This window comes from Marmota monax, unplaced genomic scaffold (genome assembly GCF_021218885.2).
Source record: "Marmota monax isolate L192 unplaced genomic scaffold, Marmota_monax_Labrador192_F-V1.1 WCK01_AAM20220418_F8-fsc00023, whole genome shotgun sequence".
NCBI classification, from domain to species: domain Eukaryota; kingdom Metazoa; phylum Chordata; class Mammalia; order Rodentia; family Sciuridae; genus Marmota; species Marmota monax.
Genome location: NW_026692907.1, coordinates 3594191 through 3618456, shown reverse-complemented (window position 1 = coordinate 3618456; position 24266 = coordinate 3594191). Strand labels below are relative to the sequence as shown.

At 46.9% G+C, this 24266-nt stretch overlaps 1 protein-coding gene across 1 annotated transcript; it reads left to right on the top strand.

The window, feature by feature from the left end:
- The first annotated feature begins 252 nt into the window (after positions 1–252).
- On the top strand, positions 253–24266 carry Dhcr24 (24-dehydrocholesterol reductase). The gene is made up of 9 exons (XM_046451059.2): positions 253–554; positions 3035–3190; positions 10414–10519; positions 11152–11270; positions 13119–13382; positions 16334–16477; positions 20736–20933; positions 21244–21422; positions 21538–24266. Exons 1-9 carry the CDS (start codon positions 324–326, stop codon positions 21689–21691), a joined length of 1551 nt encoding a protein of 516 aa, XP_046307015.1. The 5' UTR covers positions 253–323; the 3' UTR covers positions 21692–24266.

Below are 24266 nucleotides of genomic sequence, written 5' to 3'. Positions count from 1 at the left end.
ACTAAACGCAGCCAACCCCACCAGCGTCCCGGGCCCGGGTCAACCCCTCCTCGCGCGCCGGCGGGAAGAGGGTGGAGCGGTCCGACTCCCTCAGCCAATCATAGAAGCGGGTTCCTGGTCCGATCCCCGGCGCGGTTCACCATTGGTCGCCTCCCGGGTCTCGGCCCACCGAACCTTGGATATCTAAGCCAATCACGAGGCGGCGGGCGGCCTACCGGCTCCCGGGGCGGCGGCGGCGGGCGCTGAGCCGGCCAGGCGCTGCGCGGGTGGCGGTGACAGGCGGCGCGAGCCCGCACGCTCCCCGCGCGGCGCGCCGCTGCACCATGGAGCCCGCCGTGTCGCTGGCCGTGTGCGCGCTGCTCTTCCTGCTGTGGGTGCGCGTGAAGGGGCTGGAGTTCGTGCTCATCCACCAGCGCTGGGTGTTCGTGTGCCTCTTCCTCCTACCGCTCTCGCTCATTTTCGACATCTACTACTCCGTGCGCGCCTGGGTGGTATTCAAGCTCAGCAGCGCGCCGCGCCTGCACGAGCAGCGCGTGCGGGACATCCAAAAGCAGGTGAGCGACGCCGGCCTGACCAGGGCCCAGCACCACGGGCTTCGGGGATAGCGGTCCGTGAGGCTGCGAAGGCTAGAACGGTGCAGGAGGCACCCTAGATCTGGCGGAGGAGGAGCTGGAGCGGGGGAGGGGGGATGAATTGGACGAAGCAAATCTGTGATGGGGACTTTCTGGAGAGGGAAGAGAATAAGGAAAGGTTTGGGGGCAACAAAACATTGCCCCGATGTTTATTGGGTGCCCACTAGGTGCAAGGCGTGTGCGGTACCTGGACGGATATAAAGAACACTCAGATGAGGGGAAGGTGCGCAACAGTCAGGTAACTCTTACCAGGCCCAAGCATTTCAGAGGAGGAAAGGCTTCCGGGAGGTGGGGCTGGGAAGGAAGGGAAATTATTCGGGAAGTTATGTTAGGTGGAGAAACTGGTGTGAGCAAAGGCAGGGAAAGAAAAGTGCTGACAGAATAAGGTTGGACAGTCAGTTTGGAGCTACCTTGGAGAGGGTCCTTGATGCCAGGTTAGAGGTTAAAGTTTATCTTGTAGCAACAAGGTAGTTTGACGCATTTAGAGTAGAAGACTAAAGCAAAAAGGCCCTAGTGAAGAGCTTCACATCCTCTGGTGACCCAGGGTTCACTCTTTGACCTAAGCAGTCCATTTCCCAGTAACTGGACATACTCCTATACTCCCAGCACCCTGCTGGGACCTTGCTGCAGCTCCAGTGGAATCACCTTCTTCACATTCAGGGCTGACTTGGAATTCTGGCCTGGGCAGTTTCTTGGTCCCCTCTGTCCCTTCTTATGTTCCTCTCTTACTGGCATCAGGTTGCAGAGAGCTTCTGTTTCCTGCTGTCACCCTCTTAGCAGGTGCAGCAGCCTTTATATTCTGTCTGTTCCACGCTGGGTGCTGCAGGCAAGAGGGTGACAATGCAGAGACCTTAGGCCTGGTGGGAGAGAATGCAATGTTTTGGAAGTGTTTTTCCTGAGCAGTCGCAGCACAAGAGCTCTGCCTGCCCTCCCTCCAGGTGCATTCTTTTCCCCAGCTCTTTCCTAGAGTTTGGATTCTTGATTTACCTGCTGATCCACCCCATCAGATGGTGAGCTCCTGGAAGGCAAGGACTGTTATCTGACTCACCTCTGGCCTCTGGGGCCAGACTCCAAGGCAGCTTGGGGAGTGCTTATGAACTCAAACTCAACAGAAGGATGCACTGTGGACTGAAAACAAGGGCTCAGCTAAACCAGTCTCTTGCCCTGGACCTGCCATGTCCCACTCCCCTATGCTATTAATGTCCCTTATTTATAATTCTCACAGGAACCCTCATAGGTCTTATACCTGTTTTACTAATGGAAAAAAAAATGGAGGTTCAAACTGAGTTACGTGCCCAGGATGACAAGCTCATCCTGGTTAGCTTGAATTCAGAGCCTGAGCCCTTGGTCTGTTTTCTTTCCCATCGTTTCCATTCCCTCCTGTAAATCTGGTTGTTGTAAATAGCTGCCTGACCAGTTACCCTTTTCCAAGGACCTACCCCTAACCTTTGTCCTGTGTAGTTTGAAGAGTGTTTTTCTCAGCATTGCTTCCCTGCCCAAAATGTTGGTCACCTCCCATTAGAATCCTATTCAACCCTTCTACCCTTCGGTAGAGGCTGGCCTACCCTCCAGCTTAACCAAGGGCTCAATGTTTGCCAGTCATAACAAGAGCTATCCACCTCCCCTGCTCTTTCCTTCTCAGCAGGAGCAGATGCCTCCTCCTCTGTTCCTGAAGGCTTGTCATCATCAGGGTCATTCATTTCCTATTTTGTACGCTGGTCACTTATAGTCAAGGCTTTATCAAAGCTGTCCCTTCCATTGGCTTTCTGGTCTTTTCCTCCCCTTTTGTTCCTATCAGAATGGTCATGAGTTCACCTGGGTGAATGTTGAGAACAGGGCATGTGCAGAATAGGCCTCAATAGTGTTAGCTGATCTGTGACTATCATCACAAGCCCAGCTATGCTCCTAGACATGTTGTCAGACAGTCCTGGCTACAAATCCAATCCCTGCCAGGTATTTCGTGTGTGACCTTGGGAAAGTTTTATTGCCTCTGAGTTTCCTCATATGCAAAAGGGAGTCATCCCAACCACCTGGAATTGTTGTGAAAGACAGCAAAGAACAGTTATGTAGCATGGTGGGGGTAAACGGTAAACGGTGATCATTGTTGTAATTGCACTAATTACCATTGCGAAACCTTTCCTGAACTTTCCAGTTAGTATTTTCAAAACACCCTGAGTATGTATTCTCTCTGTCTTCATTCTACCTTGTGGTGTAGCAATAAATCAGCTTTTTCTGTCAGCCTTGCCAACCAGGGAGATGCCAAAGGGTGGGGCCAGCAGGCCTTTTACTGTCTTAATCAATTCCTGAATGGAGGCAACTTTGCCAGCTCCCTCCCTGAAACAAGGCTGCGGCTCTCTGGGAATCCCTGGTGGGACTAGCTCAGCTTCTGTCCCACCTTGCAGGTGCGAGAATGGAAGGAGCAGGGAAGCAAGACATTCATGTGCACCGGGCGCCCCGGCTGGCTCACCGTCTCGCTGCGCGTTGGGAAGTACAAGAAGACACACAAAAACATCATGATCAATCTGATGGACATCCTGGAGGTGGACACCAAGAAGCAGGTGAGAATGCACTGTGGGTGCCTAGCTCTGGGAGGGGGGACAGACTCATAAGATGATGGTTTTAGCCAAGAGCATCCCAGAGTGGACAGGGCCAAGGCCCATGGTCATCAAGAAAGGCTTTGTCTACCATTGCTGTTCTCCCAAGCCTCCCAGCTTGGGGACTGGTCAGCCCCATTCCACAGAAAGGCAAACTCAGAACTCAAGGGGGTGGGGGGGTCCTTTGATTGTCTTCATTTCTACAGAAAATCAAGGATGGGGAAATATGAGTAAAGATGAGACAAAAGAGCATTCGTTTACCCCTACCTGGTATGTGCTGGTAAAAAAAAATGGGCTACAAAGGTGTTGGAAGGAGGGAACCTTGTTATGAGCCTCCTTGAGACTCACTCATTTATAACAGTCTTAGGAATAGGCTTACTCTTTGGCCCACCAGTAATTCTACTTCGTGAAACCTGGCTTAAACTCCCTGCCTCTTCTCCCATATCCTTAGGCGAATCATGGTCTGCTTTCTCTTCCTATAAATTAGTTCATATTTAGAGTTTGATATCATTGGAAACATATAATATATACTCTTTGGGGGAGAAAGGTTTGGCTGCTTTAATGATTATTTCGAGATTCATTTGGGTGAAAGCATAAATCAGTAGTATGTTCTGTTTTACTGTTGTAATATTCCATTTTGTGAATATACAGTTTGTTCATCCATTCAGCTGTTGATGACACATGGGCTATTTCCAGGTTGGGACTATTACAAATAAAATGACTAGGAACTTGAGTGAGCAATCTCTTTATAGGCACATAAAGACTTTCTCCTGGACAAATACCTAGGAGTTGAGTGGCTGAAGCTTATGATATTTAACTTTCTTTATCTTTATGTTTTTCTTTTTTTCGGTACTAGGGACTGGACCCATGGGCACTCTACCATGGAGCTATACTCCCATTTAGTTTTTCACATAATTAAGTTGCCCAGGCTGGCCTCAAATTTGCAATTCTCCTGCCTCAGCCTCTCTAGTTGCTGGGATGACAGGTGTGCACCACTGTGCCAGGCTCTATATGTTTAATTTTTAAAGAAATCGCCAAATTGTTTTCCAAAGGGGTTGTAGCATTTTGCATTCCCAACAGTAGCGTGAATGTTCCCATTGCTGTGTACCATCAGAGCACAGTATGGTTAGTCTTAATCTTAGCCATTCTAATAGATGTGTACTAATATCTCATTGTGGCTTTAGTTTGTATTAATGATGGGAGTCTTTTCATGTGCATGTTTGCCATTTGTATCTTTTTTTTTTTAAGAGAGAGAGAGAGAAAATTTTAATATTTATTTTTTAGTATTCTTTGTTATGTGGTGCTGAGGATCGAACCTGGGCCGCACGCATGCCAGGCGAGCGCGCTACCACTTGAGCCACATCCCCCGCCCCATTTGTATATCTTTGGTGTGAGGCCTGTTCAGACTTTTCGCCAATTTTTAAAAATCACGTTATTTCTTTTCTTATATATTCTATAAACCAACAATTTGCAAATATTTTCTCCCAGTCTGTGGCTTGTCTTTCAAAAAGTTTTTAATTTTGATAAAAATCTAGCTCATTAGTTTCTTCTTTTCTAGATCATGCTTTTGGTGCCTTATTTAAGAAATCTTTGCCTAATCCAATGTCACAAAGGTTTTCTCCTATGTTTTATAGAAACCAGCACACAAATAGCAGGATATCTTCTTTTCATTTAGTTCGGAGATTTAATGATTATTATTATTTTGATTTTTCTTTTGAAGTGTGCTTTGATCCCTGGGTTATACGAGTATGTTACTTAGTTTCCAAATCCTTGGAAATGTTCCAGAAATCTTTATCTTTCTGATATCTGATTTAAGTGAAGCTGTCTGGGCCTGGAGTTGTGAGCAACATTTTAACTACCAGTTCAATTTCTTTAATAGATATGGCTCTTCTCTTTGTTTCTTGTTAAGGGAGCTTTGGTAATTTGTTCTCAAAGGCATTAATTCATTTCACAAAATTGTATGATATATTGACAGACTTGTTTGTAATATTCCCAGATTGTCCTTTTGAAATCTATAGAATCTGTAGCTATTGTCACATCATTCTTTCTTTTTAACTGGGGATTAAACCCAGGGGCTCTTAACCACTGAGCCACATCTGCAGCCCTTTTTTATATTTTATTTAGAGACAAGGTTTCACTAAGTTTCTTAGGGCCTCACTAAGTTGTTGAGGCTGGCTTTGAACTCATCATCCTCCTGCCTCAGCCTCCCAAGCCACTGGGATTCCAGGCATGCGCTACCATGCCCGGCGACATCCTTCATTCTTGATATTGGTAATTTTTGACTCCTCTCCTTTCTTCCTGATCAGTCTGGCTAAAGGCTAGTCAATTTTATTGAGCTTCTCAAAAAACTAGCTTTTGATTTCATTGATTTTTCTCTAATTGGTTGAGAAATAGAGATCTTGCTGTGATCTTTGTTATTGCCTTTCTTTCCTTATTATTATTATTTTTTTTAATGTTACTCTCCTTTTTGCAGTGCTAGGGATTAAAGCAGGACATGCAAAGCACTCGGTTTTACCACTGAACTACATCTTCAGACCCTTTTTGTAATACTTTAAGGTTATGGCATAAATCATACATTAGACCTTTGTTTTTATCTAATAGGGATGTTTAATGCTATGAATTTTTTCCTAAGCAATGTTTTAAAGACAGCACACAAATCGCAGTATATCTTCTTTTCATTTAGTTCAGAATACTTTGATTTTTCTTTTGAGGTGTGCTTTGATCCCTGGGTTATACGAGTATGTTACTTAGTTTCCAAATACTTGGAAATATTCCAGAGATCTTTATATTTCTGATATCTGATTTAATTCAGTTGTCAAAAACACTTTCAGATTAGAATGCTTTCAATTTATTGAGACTTAACTTTTTTTTTCTACATTGCTAGAGATGGAAACTGGGGCTTCATGCATGCTTGGCAAATGTTCTACCACCGTGCTTCACCCCCAGCCCTGAGATTACCTTTATAGCCCAGAATATGCTCTATCTGGGTAAATGTTTCATACTTATTTTTTTTTAATATATTCTGATATTTGGGGATGGCATGTTCTATGAATGTCCATCAGGTCATGTTGCTTAGTAGTTTTATTCAAGTATTCTATGAACTTAACAAGTTTTATTTATTCTATCATTTATTGAGAGGGGATATTGAAATCTCTACCTTTAACTGTATACTTATTTCTCTTATAGTTCTATCAATTTCTGCTTCATGTATTTGGACGTTCTGTTATTAAGTATAAGCATATTTAATATTTTTTGGGTCTTTGATTAATCAATCCCTTTTTCATTATGAAATTAACTTTTATAACCCTTCTATATTCTTTGTTCTGAAATCTACTTTGATATTAAAAAAACAAACCACCCCAGTTTTCATTTGACTAATGTCTCTTATCTTTAAAGGGTATTTCCTCTTGTAGGCAACATGTTGTTGGGTCTTGCTTTTTTTTTTAATTATATATATATATATATATATTAGTTGTGGGTGATCACAATACCTTTATTTCTTCATTTATATGTGGTGCTGGGGATCAAACCAAGCACCTCATGCATGCTAGGCAAGAGCTCCCCCACTGAGCCACAACCCCAGCCCTGGGCCTTGATTTTTTTTTTTTTTTTTTTTTAAGAAATGATGTATTTTTTAAATATCTTTTTTTTAGTTGTTGCTGCACCTTTATTTTATTGATTTAAATAAATCAATAACTATAAGTGTTGGCAAGGATATGGGAGAAAATGTACACTCATACATTTCTGTTGGGACTGCAAATTGGTGCATCCAATTTGGAAAGCAGTATAGAAATTCCTTAGAAATCTGGGAATGGAATCACCATTTGACCCAGCTATCCCTCTCCTCGGTTTATATCCAAAAGACTTAAAAACAGCATACTACAGGAACACAGCCACATCAATGTTTATAGCAGCACAATTCACAATAGCTACACTGTGGAGCCAACCTAGATGCCCTTCAGTGGATGAATGGATTAAAAAATGTGGCCTATATACACAATGGAATATTACTCAACAATAAAAGAGAATATAAACATGGCATTTGCAGGTAAATGGATGGCGTTGGAGAAGATAATGCTAAGTGAAGTTAGCCAATCCCCAAAAAACAAATGCTGAATGTTTTCTCTGATATAAGGAAGCTGACTCATAGTGGGTAGGGAGGAGAGCATGGGAGGAATAGATGAATTCTAGATAGGGCAGAGGAGGGGGCAGGGGATTAGCAAGGATGATGGAATGTGGTAGACATCATCATCCAAAGTATATGTATAAAGACACAAATTGGTGTCAACATACTTTATATACAACCAGAGATATGAAAAATTGTGCTGTATACATGTAATAAGAATTGTAATGCAGTCCGCTGTCATTTATTTTTTAAAAAAAAGAAATGATGTATTTTTTTAAATATATTTTTAGATGTTGCTGGACTTTTATTTTATTCATTTATTTATATGAGGTGCTGAGAATCGAACCCAGGGCCTCACATGTGCTAGGAAGTGCTCTAGCACTGAGCTATAACCCCAGCCCCTGGGTCTTGCTTTTTTATTGAATCTGACTTTTAACTGGGGGTGGTAAGACCATTTACATTTGATGTGATTGATATGATGTTTAAATCTGACATCTTGTTATTTATTTTCTATCTATCCCATATATTTTTTATTCTCTGTTTCTTTTTTTAATCTCCCATCTTCTTTTGGATTATTGAAAAAATTTTAAGATCCTGTCTTAGTTCCTTTATTGACATTAGCTATTCACTCTGTTTTGCTATGTTAGCCGCTATCTTAAGGTATATGATACACATTTTACTTACTCGGGTCCACCTTCAAGTGCAGTTACCTTATTTCACATGTAGTACATAATCATCTTACAATAATCGACTTCCACTTCTTTCCTCCTATCTTTTTGTACTATTGCTGTCATATTTTTACATGTTATAAACCCCACACTATATTATTATTTTAAATGTCAATTTATCTATTAAAGAATTTTTTCTTTTTGGTATCAGGGATTGAACCCAGGGGCACTTAACCACCAAGCCACGTCCCTACCCCTTTTTTATATTTTTAGAGACATGGTCTCGCTGAGTTGCTTAGGGCCTTGCTAAGTTGCTGGGGCTGCAGGAAGAACCTTTCGTATTTGTCCTTGTACTTGCCATCTCTATGTTCCACTGTATACTTGTCAGCCATGATGTGTCTGTGTGTGTGTGTGTGTGTGTGTGTTTACACATACCATTTATTTCCCTTGGTTGACAGGTGTTTTCTTTCAGTGTCATAAAGAAGATACTCCACTGTCTTTTTAGTTGCATTGTTTCTGGCAAGAAATCTGTTACCCTCATCTTTGCTTCACTGTGTCTCATGTGTTTATTTTTACATCTGCCTGCTTTTAAGATTTTTTTTTCTTAATTACTGGCTTTTAGCAATTTTACGATGATGTTCCTTTGTATAGTTTTCTTCATAATTCCTAGGTTTGGAATTTATTATTTTTCATCAAATCTAGAAGCTTGATGGCCACTATTTCTTCAAATATTTTTTTTCTGTCTCCTCCTTCTCTCCTTTGGAGACGATCACATGTATATTAAGCTGCTTCAAGTTCCACAGTACAGCTCATTGATGAACTGTTCATTTTTTAAAATGTTTTTCTCTTTGTTTCATTTTGGATCGTTTCTGTATAATAAGTTTATTAATCTTTTATTCTGTAATATCTAATTTGCTATTAGTCCCATTCAGTGTATATTTCATTCCAAACATTGTGATTTTCATTTCTAGAAGTTTGATTGGGGTCTTTCTGATATCTTTGGAATGTTTCCTACTAAAGTATTTGAATATAGAAAATACAGTTAGAATAATTGTTTTGGTATTCCTGATTGGTAATTCTAACACACGTTTCAGTTCTGGGTCTGTTTTGCTTGAGTGATTTTTCTCTTCCCTATGGCTGGAATTTTCCCGCCTCTTTGCATGCCTAGTAAATGTCAAGTGGATTTGACATTAAGACATTCTGATGTTTTACTTCATTGGGTGCTAGGTGTTGTAGTCCTGTAAATCTTAAGCTTTGTTCTAGGAGGCAGCTGAGTTACTTGGAAACAGTTTGATCCCACTGGGTCTTGAGTTTGTTGGGTGGGACCACAGCAGCATTTAACCTGGGGTTCATTGTTCCCCATTGCTGAGGCAAGAACATTCTGAGTCTTCTGTCCAAGTCCGTGGGAATCATGAGGTTCCCCAGGCTGGCTTCTGGGAACAGATACCGTTTCCTGCCCCATGTGAGCTGTCTTTACCTGTTATCTTTTCTGATGGTTGTTCCCTGCCTCGCCCCAGCCTCAGGTACTGTCTGCCTGAATGCACCAGTCCTACTCAGTTGATAGCCAGCGGCACCCTTTGCAGTTCTTCAAGGTGCTCTCTCTGCAACGCGTTCCTCCTAGTACTCTGTCCTGCGAACACTTTCCCCTTGGTCTTCCAGGTCTCTCACCTCCACCTCCACAGCTCAGTGCACTGGGCTCCACCTGGGTTCCCTTCCCCACACTGCCTAACTCTAGACAGCTGGGGCATGCGCAGAGCTAGCCATGTTTGCTTCCTGTCTCAGGGATCACTAAGTCTCAGGGCCTGTGTCCACCATGTCGAAAACTTGTTTTATATATTTTTTTCATGCTTTTTTTCCCCCAAACAGCAGTGTAAATCTGTTCTCTGTTGCTCCATCTCAGCTAGAAGCAGAGAAGTTCACATGACAGCATATTAACATGTTCATTAAAAGCATGTTTTCCAAGGATATTTAATGATAAGTCACAGTACTGTGCTAACTTTTTAACAGGCAAGACAGCAGGGTGTGTGTACAAAATAGCAATATATAGGCATATATGAAAAAAAAACATGTAAATCACTCCATCATTAACACTGATAACTCTGAAGAGCTAGGACAGATTATTTTTGTTTTCTTTTTCACTTTTGTTGTATCTTCCAAATGAATGTTTTTTCTGTTATCTTGAAAAAAATTAAGAAAGCATTCATTGGAAAATATCTGAAAGGATGCAATCCAACCCTGGTTAGCCTAACGCCAGAGATCACCTGTAACAACTGCATAGGAATCCATACGTTGAGTGTTTTCAGGAAGGTTTGGGATGACACTTTCATATGCAAGAGCCCTCGACAGGGCTGGCCACCTTCTTGAGACCCAGGATGCTTTTCTTGTGTCTACAGATTGTCCGTGTAGAGCCCTTGGTGTCCATGGGTCAAGTGACTGCCCTACTGACCTCCATTGGCTGGACCCTGCCTGTGTTGCCTGAGCTTGATGATCTTACAGTGGGTGAGTAGTCCGTGTTCAGGGGCAAGAGGAGTCTGACAATCTCAGGATCCGAGCCAAGGGTCCTTGGCCACCTTCCATTTGGTCCAGGAATGGCCACTCTTCTGTCAGTGACATATAAGCACCCTGTCTTTTACTTGCCTGAAGCCAATGACAGGGCTCTCCCTATCCACCACCCAATTTCTGAGCAACTCAGGTTAACAGACAGCACTTCTAAATTTCTAGGTTGAATCTGCTTCCCTGTGACTTGTGCTCCTTGCTCCAGTTCGACCTGTGGAATACACAATCAGTCTAATCCCTCTTTCCTTTGCACAGCATTTATGGCCCCTAGAGCCTATTCTTGTCCAGGGGAAGCACCTTCCATTCCTCTAACCATTCCCATGAGTCATGGCTTCCTGCCCACCTAGCAACAGCCCTTTCCATAAAGTGTCCAGGTGGAGAGGGACTGGAGGTCAGGTCGTGAGCATCCTGGAGGGGTCTGCCCATCCCTCCTCTGGTCGGGGGGAAGCCATCAAGCTCCCATCTAAGTCCATCTAAAATGGCAGAGATGGGAAGTCTCCCCTAGGTCAGCGTCCCCATCTCTGCCCTGACCTGCAGCTCGCTGTTCTCTCTGGCTAACGCTTGTGTCTCTGCAGGGGGCTTGATCATGGGCACAGGCATCGAGTCATCATCCCACAAGTATGGCCTGTTCCAACACATCTGCACCGCCTACGAACTGGTCCTGGCCGATGGCAGCTTTGTGCGATGCACGCCAGTGAGTTGGGGACATCTACACCAGCCTGCTCTGGTCATTAGGGATCCTGGGGTCAGGGAAGTAGCTCCCTGATTTATCATTTCAAATAATAATAACAAAAATTTATATAGCCCCTTATATGTGTTTAAGCACTCTTGCGAATGCTTTATATATATATATATATATAAAGGCATTTAATCCTTCAGCAGTCTATAAGGTGAGTTCTAGTATTATCTGCATTTTTATGGATAGAACAGTAATGCACAGAGAGGTTAATAAGCTGGCCCTACATCACACAGACAGTAAATCCTACACAGTTGGGGCTCAAACCTAGATAATGAGGCTTCCATGGATCATTCCAGATTGCCTCTCTGAAGGAAGTCAGGCCTCTGCATTAAAATTCTATGTCAGATGTTTTGAGGTAATTAAGAGCAATTAGAGGGGCTGTGGGACACAAACATTTGAAGAATTTTATCTAAGGAATGAGACAGAATTGAAGCTTTAAATAACCTCAGATCTGTCCTGGCATAGGCCAGAAGCCCCTGGGATAGAAAGGACATTCTGATCCTTTTGAAGGGGATATTTCAGAGAGCCACCAGAGCTGTTGGCCTCACAGAACAGAGTCAGGCACTCGCAGCCTGCTTGGAGCTCTGGTCTTGGACAGGTGCACCTCGATCAGTTTCGGCGTGTTTTCCTGAACACTTGCCTGGGCCCCCACTTTTGGCCTACTTGTTACCAGCAGAGAAAGGAGACAGATGCTACGGATTGGCCTCTCTTCTGAGGCTAGGCTTCAGATGCACAGTTAGGAGGATAAGTAGGTGGTGTGTTCAAAGCTCCTAGCATTGAGACAGGCACGCAATGAGTGTCCAGTTTCTGCTGCCACGATCAGAATGGTGCAATCAGCTAGCAGCCCAGATCGGGGGCTGGTCCATTTCTGCAGTTCCAGAGTCTTCTCCTGGCCCACTACCGAGTGTCCCTGCCCTGGCTTCCCTATTCCACTGCCTCCCCCATGTCCGCCACCTAGGGTGTTCCAGTCTAGGAGAGCATCCACAGCACTAGTCTGTTGGTAATGGCAACCAGGGCGGGACTTTTGCAAAAGGAGCTGTTTTAGAATCAAAGAGTCTGAGTTAGAATGGCCAGAGGAAAGGCCAGCGGTTTGTCTCTGAGACAAATGTCAAAGCAAGAAATTTGTGAATTAAGAAACAGATTGACGGGACCAGATGAGATCCTGCAGGAAGAATGTTGGACCCAGAGTTAGGGAGCCTGGCCTGAGCCTAGCAGCTCTGCATCTGGCTTTTGGGGAAGCCTTGGGCAAGGTAGGCCACCTCTTGGAGGCTCACTTTTCTGCTATTGAAAGAGGCAATGCCCCCCCACGGGCTTTGCGTGTGTGTATCAGGGTGAAGGAGGATCTCCCAATCTAGTGGACACAGGAAGGCAGGGTAACTCTTCATACCAGCTGAGAAGAGAGGCAGTGTCCTGTCGCTCGGCTACCTTGACTCTTATTTAAGGTTCAGCTCTTTTTTAGCCTGGCTTGGGCCCCCTGCCTCTTAGTCCCTGTTTGGGATCTGAACACTTCTTGTCACAGCCTTCTTCCTGGGTGTCCTACGGCTCAGGGGCTTTCCTCACTCAATGGAAGAGGACGATGCAGTCCCAGTGAACAGCCCTACTGTAGAGAGCAGCGTTGGGTTAAGTATCATGTGGAATTTGAAAGGGAAAGCTGGGTACAGTTTATGAAGTTCCTCCTCAGATGTATATGAGATAGTGACAGGTCAGGAATGCAGCCCCAGCCCCAGGTCCTCCCAGTGGCTGCATGCCATGATGTGGGGTCCAGGGTTCAAGTTCTCATCGTGTGTCAATTCTGTCTCCTAGTCTGAAAACTCGGACCTGTTCTACGCTGTGCCCTGGTCCTGCGGGACCCTGGGCTTCCTGGTGGCTGCCGAGATCCGCATCATCCCTGCCAAGAAGTATGTCAAGCTTCGGTTTGAGCCAGTGCGGGGCCTGGAGGCCATCTGTGAAAAATTCACCCACGAGTCCCAGCAGCCGGAGAACCACTTCGTGGAAGGGCTGCTCTACTCCCTGGATGAGGCTGTCATCATGACAGGGGTCATGACAGATGAAGCAGAACCCAGCAAGGTAGGCCAGGGCATCCTCTGCCCCCAGACCAAGACCCGGGGAGAAGATGGCCTGGGGGCCTGGGCCGGGCCTCTTTGAGCCTGCTCCCGGGGTCACCCCACCTGGGCTCGACCTCCTGAGGTGGCTTAGGCAGTGATGAAAGCCTCCGTCTTTTCCTCTCCTGCCACCTGCCAGGGTTGTGGGCCCCTCTTGGTAGGTGTGATCTTTGCTTCTCACAGCAGCCCCATTTTATAGACCGTGGGGGAGACCAAAGCTCCAAGAGGCGATGTAAATTTCCACAGGGTGACAAAGCCAAGATCTGATGCCTTAGAGTCCAGATCCACACTCCTTCAACTTATACCATGTCATTTTTTAGTAGCCATTTTTTCTCCATTTAGAAAGGATTTTGTCCCTCCCAAGCTGGGCGAGGCGGTGTATGCCTGTAATCCCAGCAGCTTGGGAGGTGGAGGCAGGAGGATCATGAGTTCAAAGCCAGCCTCAGCAACTTGGTGAAGCCCATAAGCAACCCAGCAAGACCCCGTCTCTAAATAAAATATAAAAAGGGATTGTAGCTCAGTGATTAAGCAACCCTGGGTTCAATCCCTGATACCAAAACCAAAACCAAAAAAAAAAAAAGAAAGGAATTGAATTGTCCTTCCTAAAGAGACTTGGAAGGTGGAAATAAGTAAAAGGAAAAAAAAGAGAAAAAAAAAGACTTCATCTGTAAATGTGACCCACAGCCAGCTGCCACTTCAGGTAGAAGACAATAGACATAGAAACTCTATGTCAGAGTTTATTTATTTCCTGTCTTTCTCTATGCATAGAGTTTAACTTGTTAAATTATAAAAGTGATAGATGATATTGAAATATATAAGAGAAAAGTTAAAGGGTATCTCTTTACCCCCAGGGTAACCACTCGGGGGTTTGGTGTGCATTCTTCCAGACCCATTTTCTGTGTGTATGTGTGTGCACACGTGAGTGTGCTCTGATTTCATTCCTTAACATCCATTGCTGTTTAGAAATAGCCTGACTCATCGTTTACTGATGAGCATTTATGTTGCGTAAGTTGTTTTGCTCCTACAAGTAAGATGGCACTGAAGACATAAGATTCTCTCACATCTGTCCTTGGCCTTTCAATAAGACATTTTTGTAGAGTTGAGTCAAATACGTGGAATTCCTAATCTAAGGCTTTGAGCACATTAAATACTGATAAATAGGACCACACAGCCCTCCAGAAAAGTCACTTCGATGTCTGCTGGCGGCAGTGGGGTAGCAGAATTTCTTTTCCCCTACATTTTTGCCAGCACTAGTGATGATAGTGTTACTCTTTCATTTTTGCCAATCTGATAAGGCTAAAAATAGTAGGTCTTTTTATTTGGCAGTTCTTGGGTTACTCGTGAGGTTGGACATCTCTTTACAGAGTTTTCCAGTCTTGTCTTCATCTGTGATCACCTCTTCGAATTCGTCTCACTGGGCATGGTAAGCGTTGCCCGTGAAACAGTGAGTCACACCACCTTAGTTGAACACACCTGCAGAACACTGCACTGAGCGAGTGCCCTGTCACTTAATGCCACTGTCCTGTAGTGGGAAATTTAAGTTGCTTCCAGTTTTTTCATGATTGTAATTAATGAAGCAATGAAGTGAGGCTGGTGCTGCCACCTGGCCTCCCCAGCTGACACGCACTCCTGGAGAGACACACTATCTAGCTTCTTTATTGTCTCCTAAGCTTCTCTGGCACATAAGGTACCCGAGGTGTCTAGACACCAGGAACCCGGTAGCCAGGTACCCCAAGTCTCAACTTCAGTATGAAGTAGGTGCCACTGCCAGTGTGGCTGGACCCTGCTTGGCGTGGTCCAAGTTGCTGCATTGCCAGGAGTGGGCCACTGGGCCGTACTTTGAGGAACAAAGACCTGCTCTGTCCTGGAGGAGTGGTGAGCCTCACCAAGCAAATGGATTCTACCCTGTATGGGGCTAGAACTAAGGGTGAGCCCTGCTGCAGGCCAGGCACCAGGCTTGGCACATCCTCTGTTCTCTCTTTTAGCCTCCCCAACCACCCCAGGGGGCAGCAGTGTCTCCATCTTGCCTGTTCAGAAAGTGAGGCTCAGAGAGGCTAAGTAGCCTGCACAGAAGTGGCCAAGTAGGTTGTAAATGGAAAAAGCAAATTGGAGCAGTATGTAAAGGATGGTTGTTATTTTTATAACAACTGCATGCATGTGTGTGCATGTGTGTGTGTGAGAGTATATGTGTATATTATCTATAAGGCACAAAGAACTCCTCCCCAGATATGTATTTTTGTCATTTTTACATATGAAGAAATAGCTCAGAGAGTGACCTGTCCAGAGTCACATAGCTAGGGGATGACTGAACAATATCTGGCCCCAGCCACCCAGCCCCAGAGCCTGTGCTGTGTCCAGGATGCCCCTCCACCCCCACCAATCCCCAAGAGCATCTGCCCAGAATGCGTTTCATAGATGAGGGAGCTGAGGTGTGGAGAAGCTGAGTCATCTCAGGGTGCACAGCACAGTGAGTCCTGAACCATCTGTAACTGCAGAAGATGGCTCACTGTAAGAATTGCATGTTGCAGACCACAGAGTGTGCTGGTTCGTACTGCTGAGCTTCTCCAGGGGATGAGGATGTCTGGGGAAGTACTGTGCCCAGAGGATGGTGGAGCTTGGTCCAGGGGCAGCAGGGAGGTGCCATGGTCAATTAGAACTGTGGGCAGTGGTTGCAATGAGATGGGTGCCCCATGCTGGCCTAGTGAGGGCAGGAAGGAGCCCACCTGCACGGAGCTCTCTTGGTGGCAGACACTGGTAATGCCCAACCTCACCTGGTTTTCAGGTCTCAAAGGCAGCAATCAACATGACAGCTTTGAAAGGGCCAGGAGTGCCAAACGGCAGCCCGTATCGCTGTCACTCCCTGGTGGCATTTGGCATTTGTCTACATGCTGATCACAATGGCCTCTGTCATTTCAGCTGAATAGCATTGGTAATTACTACAAGCCGTGGTTCTTCAAGCATGTGGAGAACTACCTGAAGACAAACCGAGAGGGCCTGGAGTACATTCCCCTGAGACACTATTACCACCGCCACACGCGCAGCATCTTCTGGGAGCTCCAGGTGAGGCTTGGCTTTGCACAGCCCTGGGTCCACCTGGCCAGCAGCAGGAACCAGGATGGTTAGCACGGTAGCAACACTGACGCCTTGTCCTGAGGGACAAACACCTTAAGCTACAATAGTTGTGATCCCTTCAGTGAGAGCAGCAAACTTCCTTCAAGGGTCTGGCAGTGGGTCTCTGGGCTGGTGTTTTGGGGAATAGAAGCCTGCTCTATCTTTGAGAAGCAGTTAGCCTCATCGAACCAATGGATTCTGGCTTAGTACAGGGCTGGAGAACAAGAGGAGGAAGTGGAAGGGGGCAGTCAAACTTGGCCTTGGCCTTGAAAGGTGAGCAAGAATTTGTGCTTTATGTAGGGAGGAGTGGGCAGATGGAAAGCAGGGACATTTTAAATGGGGTCAGAAAAGGCCTTTAGGAGATGAGCAGGAACTGAAGTGAGGAGGGCAGACCACGCAGAACCTCCTGGAGAGTGCCCAGGCAGGGGAACAGCTGAAACAGCTAAGGTGGACCAACGGAAAATTCACCGTGTCAGGTACACAGAGGAGGGGAACCTCCACCCCTCTGGCTCCAAAACACTTTCCTCGTTCCACAAGGAAGCCTGGTGCCCATTAAGCAGTGCCTCTCTATCCTGCCTTCCCCCAGCCTGTGGCAACCACAATTTGCTCTCTATCCCTGTGGATTGATCTATTCTAGAAATTTCATAAAAATGGACATACAGTATGTGCCTTTGGGACTTGCTTCTTTCACTTAGCAGAATGCTGTCAGGTATCAGTATTTCTCTTTGTGGCTGAATCATGCTCCATTCAATAGATGTCCCACATTGGTTTTTTCCATGTACCTGTTGGTGGACATTTGGGTTTCAGCCCTCTTACAGCAGTGCTGTCGTAAGCATTCGTGCATGAGTGTTTGTTCAAGGGCCAGTTTTTGGTTCTTTGGAGGGATGTGTACATAGATCCAGGAGTGGATTTGCTGGATTTTATGGTAATTCTGTCTGGTTAATTAAGGAGCTACCTGTTTTCCACAATGGCCACACCATTTACCATTCCCACTAGCAACATATGAGTGTTCTGATTTTTCTGCCTTCTCACCAAAACTTACTTCTGAGATAGATAGCTATTTATTTATTTGTTTGTTTATTATTATTTACTTATTGCAGTTTATTTTGTTTCATTTTTCCACAATTTTTATTGGTACATTATAGTTGCGTGTAATGATGGGATTTCTTATTACATATTTTCACATGCACAATATAATTTGGCCACTATCATTCCTCAGCACTTCCTCCCTCCCTGTTATGTCTGATTGGTTGTTTTGGTGTGGTGGGGGGGGGGGGGTTGTTTGTTTTTTTGTTTGGTACCAGGGATTAAATCCAGAGGCACTTAACTACTGAGCCACATCCCCAGTCCTTTTTATTTTTTATTTTGAGACAGGGTCTTGGATAACTTGCTGAGATTGGTCTCAAACTTGTGATCCTCCTGCCTCAGCCTCCCAAGTCTCTGGGATTACAGGCATGCGCTACCACACCCAGCATGATTTTTAAAGTATTAGTCTAATTACAGCCATCCTATTCAATGTGAAATGTTTATCTCTTGGTTTTAATTTGCATTTGCTTATTGACTAACCATGTTGAGCATCATTTTGTGTGCTTCTTGAGCATTTGTATATCTTTTTTTGCAAAAGTGTCTATTTAGATCCTATGTCCATTTTTAACTGGACTGGTTGTTATTGAGTTCTAAGAGTACGTCATATGTTCTTCATATGTGATTTGCAAGTATTTTCTCCCATTCTGTATGTTGTTCTTTCGCTTCCTTGGTCATGCCCTTTGGTACTCAATAGTTTTTAATTCAGACAAAATCCAGTTTATCTATTTCCCCCTTTGTTGTTTATGCTTTTAGTGTCGTATTTAAGAATCTATTGCCAAACGCAAGATCACAATTTGCCCGTTTTTCCATAAATGCTTTATTTAAGGTTTTAGCTCTTCTGTTTAGGTTGCTGCACATTTTGAGTCAACTTCTCTATGCTGTGTGAGGTAGGAGTCGACCTCCATTGTTTTGCATGTAGCTGTGCAGTCCAGGCAGAATGTTTGGAAAACAGCACGAAGGCCACAGGGCTAGAGCCTTGGTGCAGAATGAGGTCAAATGGCAGCCAGAGGCTGGACCCATGGCTGTTGTGAGTGTGGCAGGAAGTCAGTGGGGGATCTGAACAGGGAAGTGACAATGACCTGATTTTGTTTTAAAGAATGACTTTTAAACAGCTTGATGGCATAGCAGGTGGACAAAAGAAGAAGAGGAAAGGAAAGATTTCTGCTGACCAGGTGACAGCTTTGGAAAGAAGTGTTGGGCCTGAGATGTACTGTAAGAGACAAGCCAGTTGACAGGCTTTCCAGACAGATCGGCAGTGGGTATGAGTCCAAGGTTAGGGGCCCAATAACTGGGTGGACAGAGGTGCCCTTGGCTGCCACGGGAAGAAGCAGGGGGGCTCTGGAAGGGCAATCAGAAGCTTAGTCTGGGGCGTGTCAGTTTGAGATGCCTCCTGACACCTGGATGGGACACCTGCAGGCAGCCTGTATGTGGGTCAGGACCTCAGATTCAGCAGAGGTTGAGGCTATAAAAATAAATGTGGGTGTCAGTAACAGATGAATGTTATTTAAAGCCAGGGGAGTAGAAGAGTGAGGGTGGATAAAAGAAAGGTGCAAGAGCCTGGGGGGGCCTATAGGTTAGGGGAGGGCAAACCCACCAAGGAACCCAGCAGCTGGGAGAGAAAAACCAGAAGATGGCATCCCAAGAGAGGAGTCCTCTTGTTTTTGGTGAAGGTGGCTAGTCCTGTAGGCAGTTAGCACAGGTAAGAGCAGATGCTGGGCCCTTGGTCATTGGTCTTCTTGGGGGGCTGTTGCCATAGGCTCTGCTTCTAGGAATGGGGGTCCTGGCCTGACTGGGTCCCTAGTGGCCCCTGCAGCCCAGCAGTGCACACAAGTGAATTCACACTAGCGGTTGCTCTTGGGAAGAGTCAGGGTGTGAAAGGAGGCCTTTTTAACCTTTGTCCAATGGGATATCTGCTTTTTTAAAGCTTCCCAGGAAACAATAAAAGATATATATAATTTATTGAGCCTTTGCAGTGTACAGGCATTGGTGAGCCGCAGGGATTCAACAGAGAAGGAAGCAGATAGGTCCCTGACCTTATAGAATGGTCTGATAATTTGAGGGGGTGCAGAAGACTCACATGCCTTCAGTGCTTGGCATGTGTGGCTTCTTTGATGAGCTGCTTCTGTCTCCATTTGTCTCAGCTCATCCACACCACAATCCAGTGGACTGTTCCTTCCATACCTGAGGGAACAAGTATCATAAGGACAGGGCCCATGTCTCCATTGCCACAGGTAGCACCAGTGCCCAGCATAGAACCTGGTACCTAACCTCACAGGTGCCTTGTGACTGTTTAAAGAATGGAGCAGCCATGGCTTCAAGGGATTCCCCCGGGCACTGAGGCTCTTAGGAAGATGGCAGGACTTGCAGCATTGAGGAACATTGCTAGCCAGGGGGCCAAAGTCTTCTCTAGGGTCGGCAGGATCACCAGCTATGAGAGCCCTGGAGGGGCTGGCAGGGAGCAGAGGGCATCACTGGAAAGCAGCAGCACTGTGTGAGGTGGCTCATCCCTCCTGGCAGTCAGCATTGTGGAAGAGGAAGGGCTGCTTCTGCTCAGCAGGGTGGCCAGCAGCCCTAAGCTGGAAAGGCAGGCAAGCGTCAGGCTGTGAGCAAGGGAAGTGCCAGTCAGCGGACTCCTTATGGAACCTGAGCCAGGCTTCACCCTCCCTGCTGTGTAACCTGAAGGAAATTACTTAAGCTCTCTGGGTATTGCTCTTCTCATTCAACAGCATTCATTTTTCAGACATTTATGGAATGCCTGCTCTGTGCCAGCCACCCTGACCTCAGTTATTAGAACAGGGATGATAGCAGCCTTATCATTTTGCTCCAGAAACTGGGCAGAGTGTCTTCCATTTGATGTCTTATTAGCCTCACAAGTCCCTTTTCACAGATAAGGAAACTAAGCTCAGAGAAGTTAAATAACTAGCCCAAGGTCATCACAGCTGGTAAATGTCAGAGCTGACAATCAAACCCACACCTACTTGATCAAGTCCTAAGTGCTCTCACGCCCCACCACGTGAGGAGATTGTACATGGAGTACTTACATGGAGCACAGAACAAGGAGGCCCTGATCCATGCACGTGGACCCTCAACCCTGCTCTCCACCCCTGCCTCCATCTTGCAGGATATCATTCCCTTTGGCAACAACCCCATCTTCCGCTACCTCTTTGGTTGGATGGTGCCTCCCAAGATCTCCCTCCTGAAGCTGACCCAGGGCGAGACCCTGCGCAAACTGTACGAGCAGCACCACGTGGTGCAGGACATGCTGGTGCCCATGAAGTGCCTGCGGCAGGCCCTGCTCACCTTCCACAATGACATCCACGTGAGCCAGGGGCCGGGCGGGGTCCCACCGAATCCCCAGTCTTATCTAAGCCACATGCCCCACTTTGGCAGGCCTGCCCTCTGGGCCTCACCTTCCCCAACTACAAAATGGGGGGCTCATCCCAGCCTATGGGGGGCCTCAGCCTATCTCAGCGATGGCCTGGAGATGAGCCTCTGTGGACCGCTCGGGTGGGTCGCCTCATGTGGGGGAGTCGGGAGTCTTAGGCAGGACTGGAGGGGGCGGGCTACAGCCATGCAACTGTCACCTGCTGGAGAAAAAGCACCAATACCCTCCTCCCTGGCCTCCTCAGGTCTACCCCATCTGGCTGTGTCCGTTCATCCTGCCCAGCCAACCAGGCCTGGTGCACCCCAAGGGAGATGAGGCAGAGCTGTACGTCGACATCGGGGCATATGGAGAGCCGCGGGTGAAGCACTTTGAAGCCAGATCCTGCATGAGGCAGTTGGAGAAGTTCGTCCGGAGCGTGCATGGGTGAGCAGGTGTCTCAGGGTGCCAGGGGAGTTGTGGCTTCTCCCACGTGCCTCTTATCTCCCACCCTTCTGGATGCCATCAACCCGTGCCCTCACCCGCTTCTCTCCCTCTGCAGATTCCAGATGCTCTATGCCGACTGCTACATGAACCGGGAGGAATTCTGGGAGATGTTTGACGGCTCCTTGTACCACAAGTTGCGCAAGCAGCTCTGTTGCCAAGACGCCTTCCCTGAGGTGTACGACAAGATCTGCAAGGCCGCGAGGCACTGAGGGGGGCCGCCTGGAGAGACAGACACGTGGCAGGGACCGGCGTCTTCCCTTTACTCCAGCTTGGCTGCTTTCCCAGATCCACATTTTCAGAAAGAATCCCCTGCAGAAATCCCATCCAGAGAGCCCTGACCGCTTCCTACTGGCTTCTAGGGGCAGCCCAATCAGGTGGCAAGGACATGGGATCTGGAATCAGGCACACCTGAATCCAGGCTCAAGATTAGCCACTCATTAGCTGTGTAACTCTGGGTGAGTCACTTAATCCCTCTGTGTCCCAGCCTCTTCATCTGTTGAAGGGGCAGTAATACCTACCTGCAGGTTGTCCTCAAAGTCATGCACCTGTCACATGGAAGGGGCTGTGTGAGCAGGAGCTGTTATTAGTGCTTCCCATTCAGTGTCATTCTGACTAAAGTGCTTTGGATTCAGCAGCTGAGTCCAAAAAGGCCACCTGGGTTAGGTCCCCTGGGCACAGGTTTGGCTGGAATGATGAAGGGGACGCCCTGGAGTTGTACTGCCATTGCCTGAGTCAGTCAGAAGAGCTCCTCGTGGGGAGAAGGAAGACTACTCTCCACCCCTGGGGTCTCAGGAGGGCAACACATAGGGTGGGCAGGCCCGAGATGTGCCGTGCCAAAGCCAGGTTCGATTCCAAAGTTCTCTCTGCCATCCTTGGTGATGTCCTATCCCTTTCTCCTGCATGCTCAAGCCTGTGGGTCCACCTCAGCCGTCACCAAGTTCACTCAGAGGACTGTGTTCCTGGAGAAGACATCTGGGATCCTGTCCGGCCCGGCCCAGTATGCCCAGGTGGGGAAAAGGGCCTTGGTTCTGACTGGATCCAGAGCACCAGGCTCATTCTCCATGGCTCACCAACCCCCTAGGCCTCCTCTTGTACGCAGACCCCACTTAGGCATGGTGGGGGCAGGTCCACGCTGCTCTGTGGCATCAGGGCAGGTGGACTGCAACAGGTGGGAAAGTGGAGTCCGCCATCATTGTGTTTCTGTGAGGAGTCTCGCTGTGGGGCTGAAAGAAAAGACCATCAACTGGATTTCTCCAATCATCAATCCCCTTTTTCTTTCTCCCGCCCCAGCTGTAGTTAATTTCAGTGCCTTACAAATCCTAAGCTCAGAGAAAGTTAGCTCAGTTTCCGTTCAGAGGGAAGGGACCTTCCTAGGTCCTTCTGCCTTGTTATCAAAGCCTGTTTGTTTACGCAGCTCCACTTTGAGAACTGCTGGCCCAGCTGGAAACCCAGAATGTGGGAAGGACCTATTAAAGGGAAGCCAGATCTGTGAGCTGAGCCAGTCACGGCCATGATGATGGAGTCAGGGGGCCTGGCTTTCAGTCCCTGCTCTACCGTCAACGAGCTGTGCAACCGTGGGCAAATCATTTGTCCCTCCGAGCTGCAGTTTCCTCATCTGTCACATTGGAACAGATAAGACCTCCCTAGAGCCTTTCTGTCTTCGATACCATGGTTGCAAAACCCATGAGGACCAACCCTTATTTGTGTTGAAAGTCAGAGGAAGAATAAATGAGGCAGGTGACCCTTAGGGATTGTCCGTCATTTAAGGTCCTTCCTTCAGCCCCAGGGCCAGTTCCCATCTCATTTTCAGAACGGCTCATCTTCAGCTGGCTTCTGTCTTGTCCCTTCCAGGGCCAGTATCCTCTTGAGATCTTGTCACACTTTTACTGAAGGACCTTCCCATCCAGGCCTTGGCACACTGCCGTGTCTTCATGTGGTCCTGTGAGGTCTGACTGTGGCACTCAGGAGGCAAAGGAGCCACCCTTACCCATTGGCCTCTGGGCGAGGCAGAAGAAAGTAGCCTTCATTCTCTAGTCTGCAAAGCCGCACGTTGTGGCCTGAGCTCTGAGTGGGCCCCGGGCTTCCCCACTCGGTGTCAACTGATGACTCCACTTCTGTGGATGAATGGTTGACCTGAGAGGTTAATCCAGCAGCTAAAGTGTCATCATTTCACCAGTGGAGGCCCCATCGCAAAGCCACTGGTGGCCAGAGATGCCAGCATCCTGTGTCACCCTGGGTCCTATAACCCCAGTCCAGCCCTTCACCGACCTTAGGCAGAACCCAGGGCTTCAAAGGGAAGGTTTTTGGAATCCCACCACGTTGATGTTTGGCCCCTGAGACATCTTGCCTGAAAGAGGCCGTCTCCCAAGCATGCTGAGCCACATTCTAGCTTTTCTTGTAGCCAGCCCTGTCATTGTCCATCCATGTGGTGGCTTTGGGCAGAGTTAAACTTGGTGCCACGGGGCAGTGAGTGTAGAAAGGAACAGTGAGCCTCTCCCCTCCAGGGCCCTGGTTTCTTGGTTGCTTGAGGTTTAATGTAAAATCCCGTTTCTTTTGAAGGATGAATTGTTGACTGTTAACTGACAGAGAAGAGAGGGGTGGGGATGGGTGTGGCGTTGTGTGGTGTGTGATTTTTACTTTTTTTTCTTTGGTCGTGGGGACCAAAGAGAAAGGCATGAGTCTCCCCTATGAGGCTCTTGCAGCTGCAGACACTGTGCCTGCTTGAACACGTGTCCTGTGGCTGTGGGGCTGCTGCTTCTGTCAAAATAAAAGTATGGCCTGGAA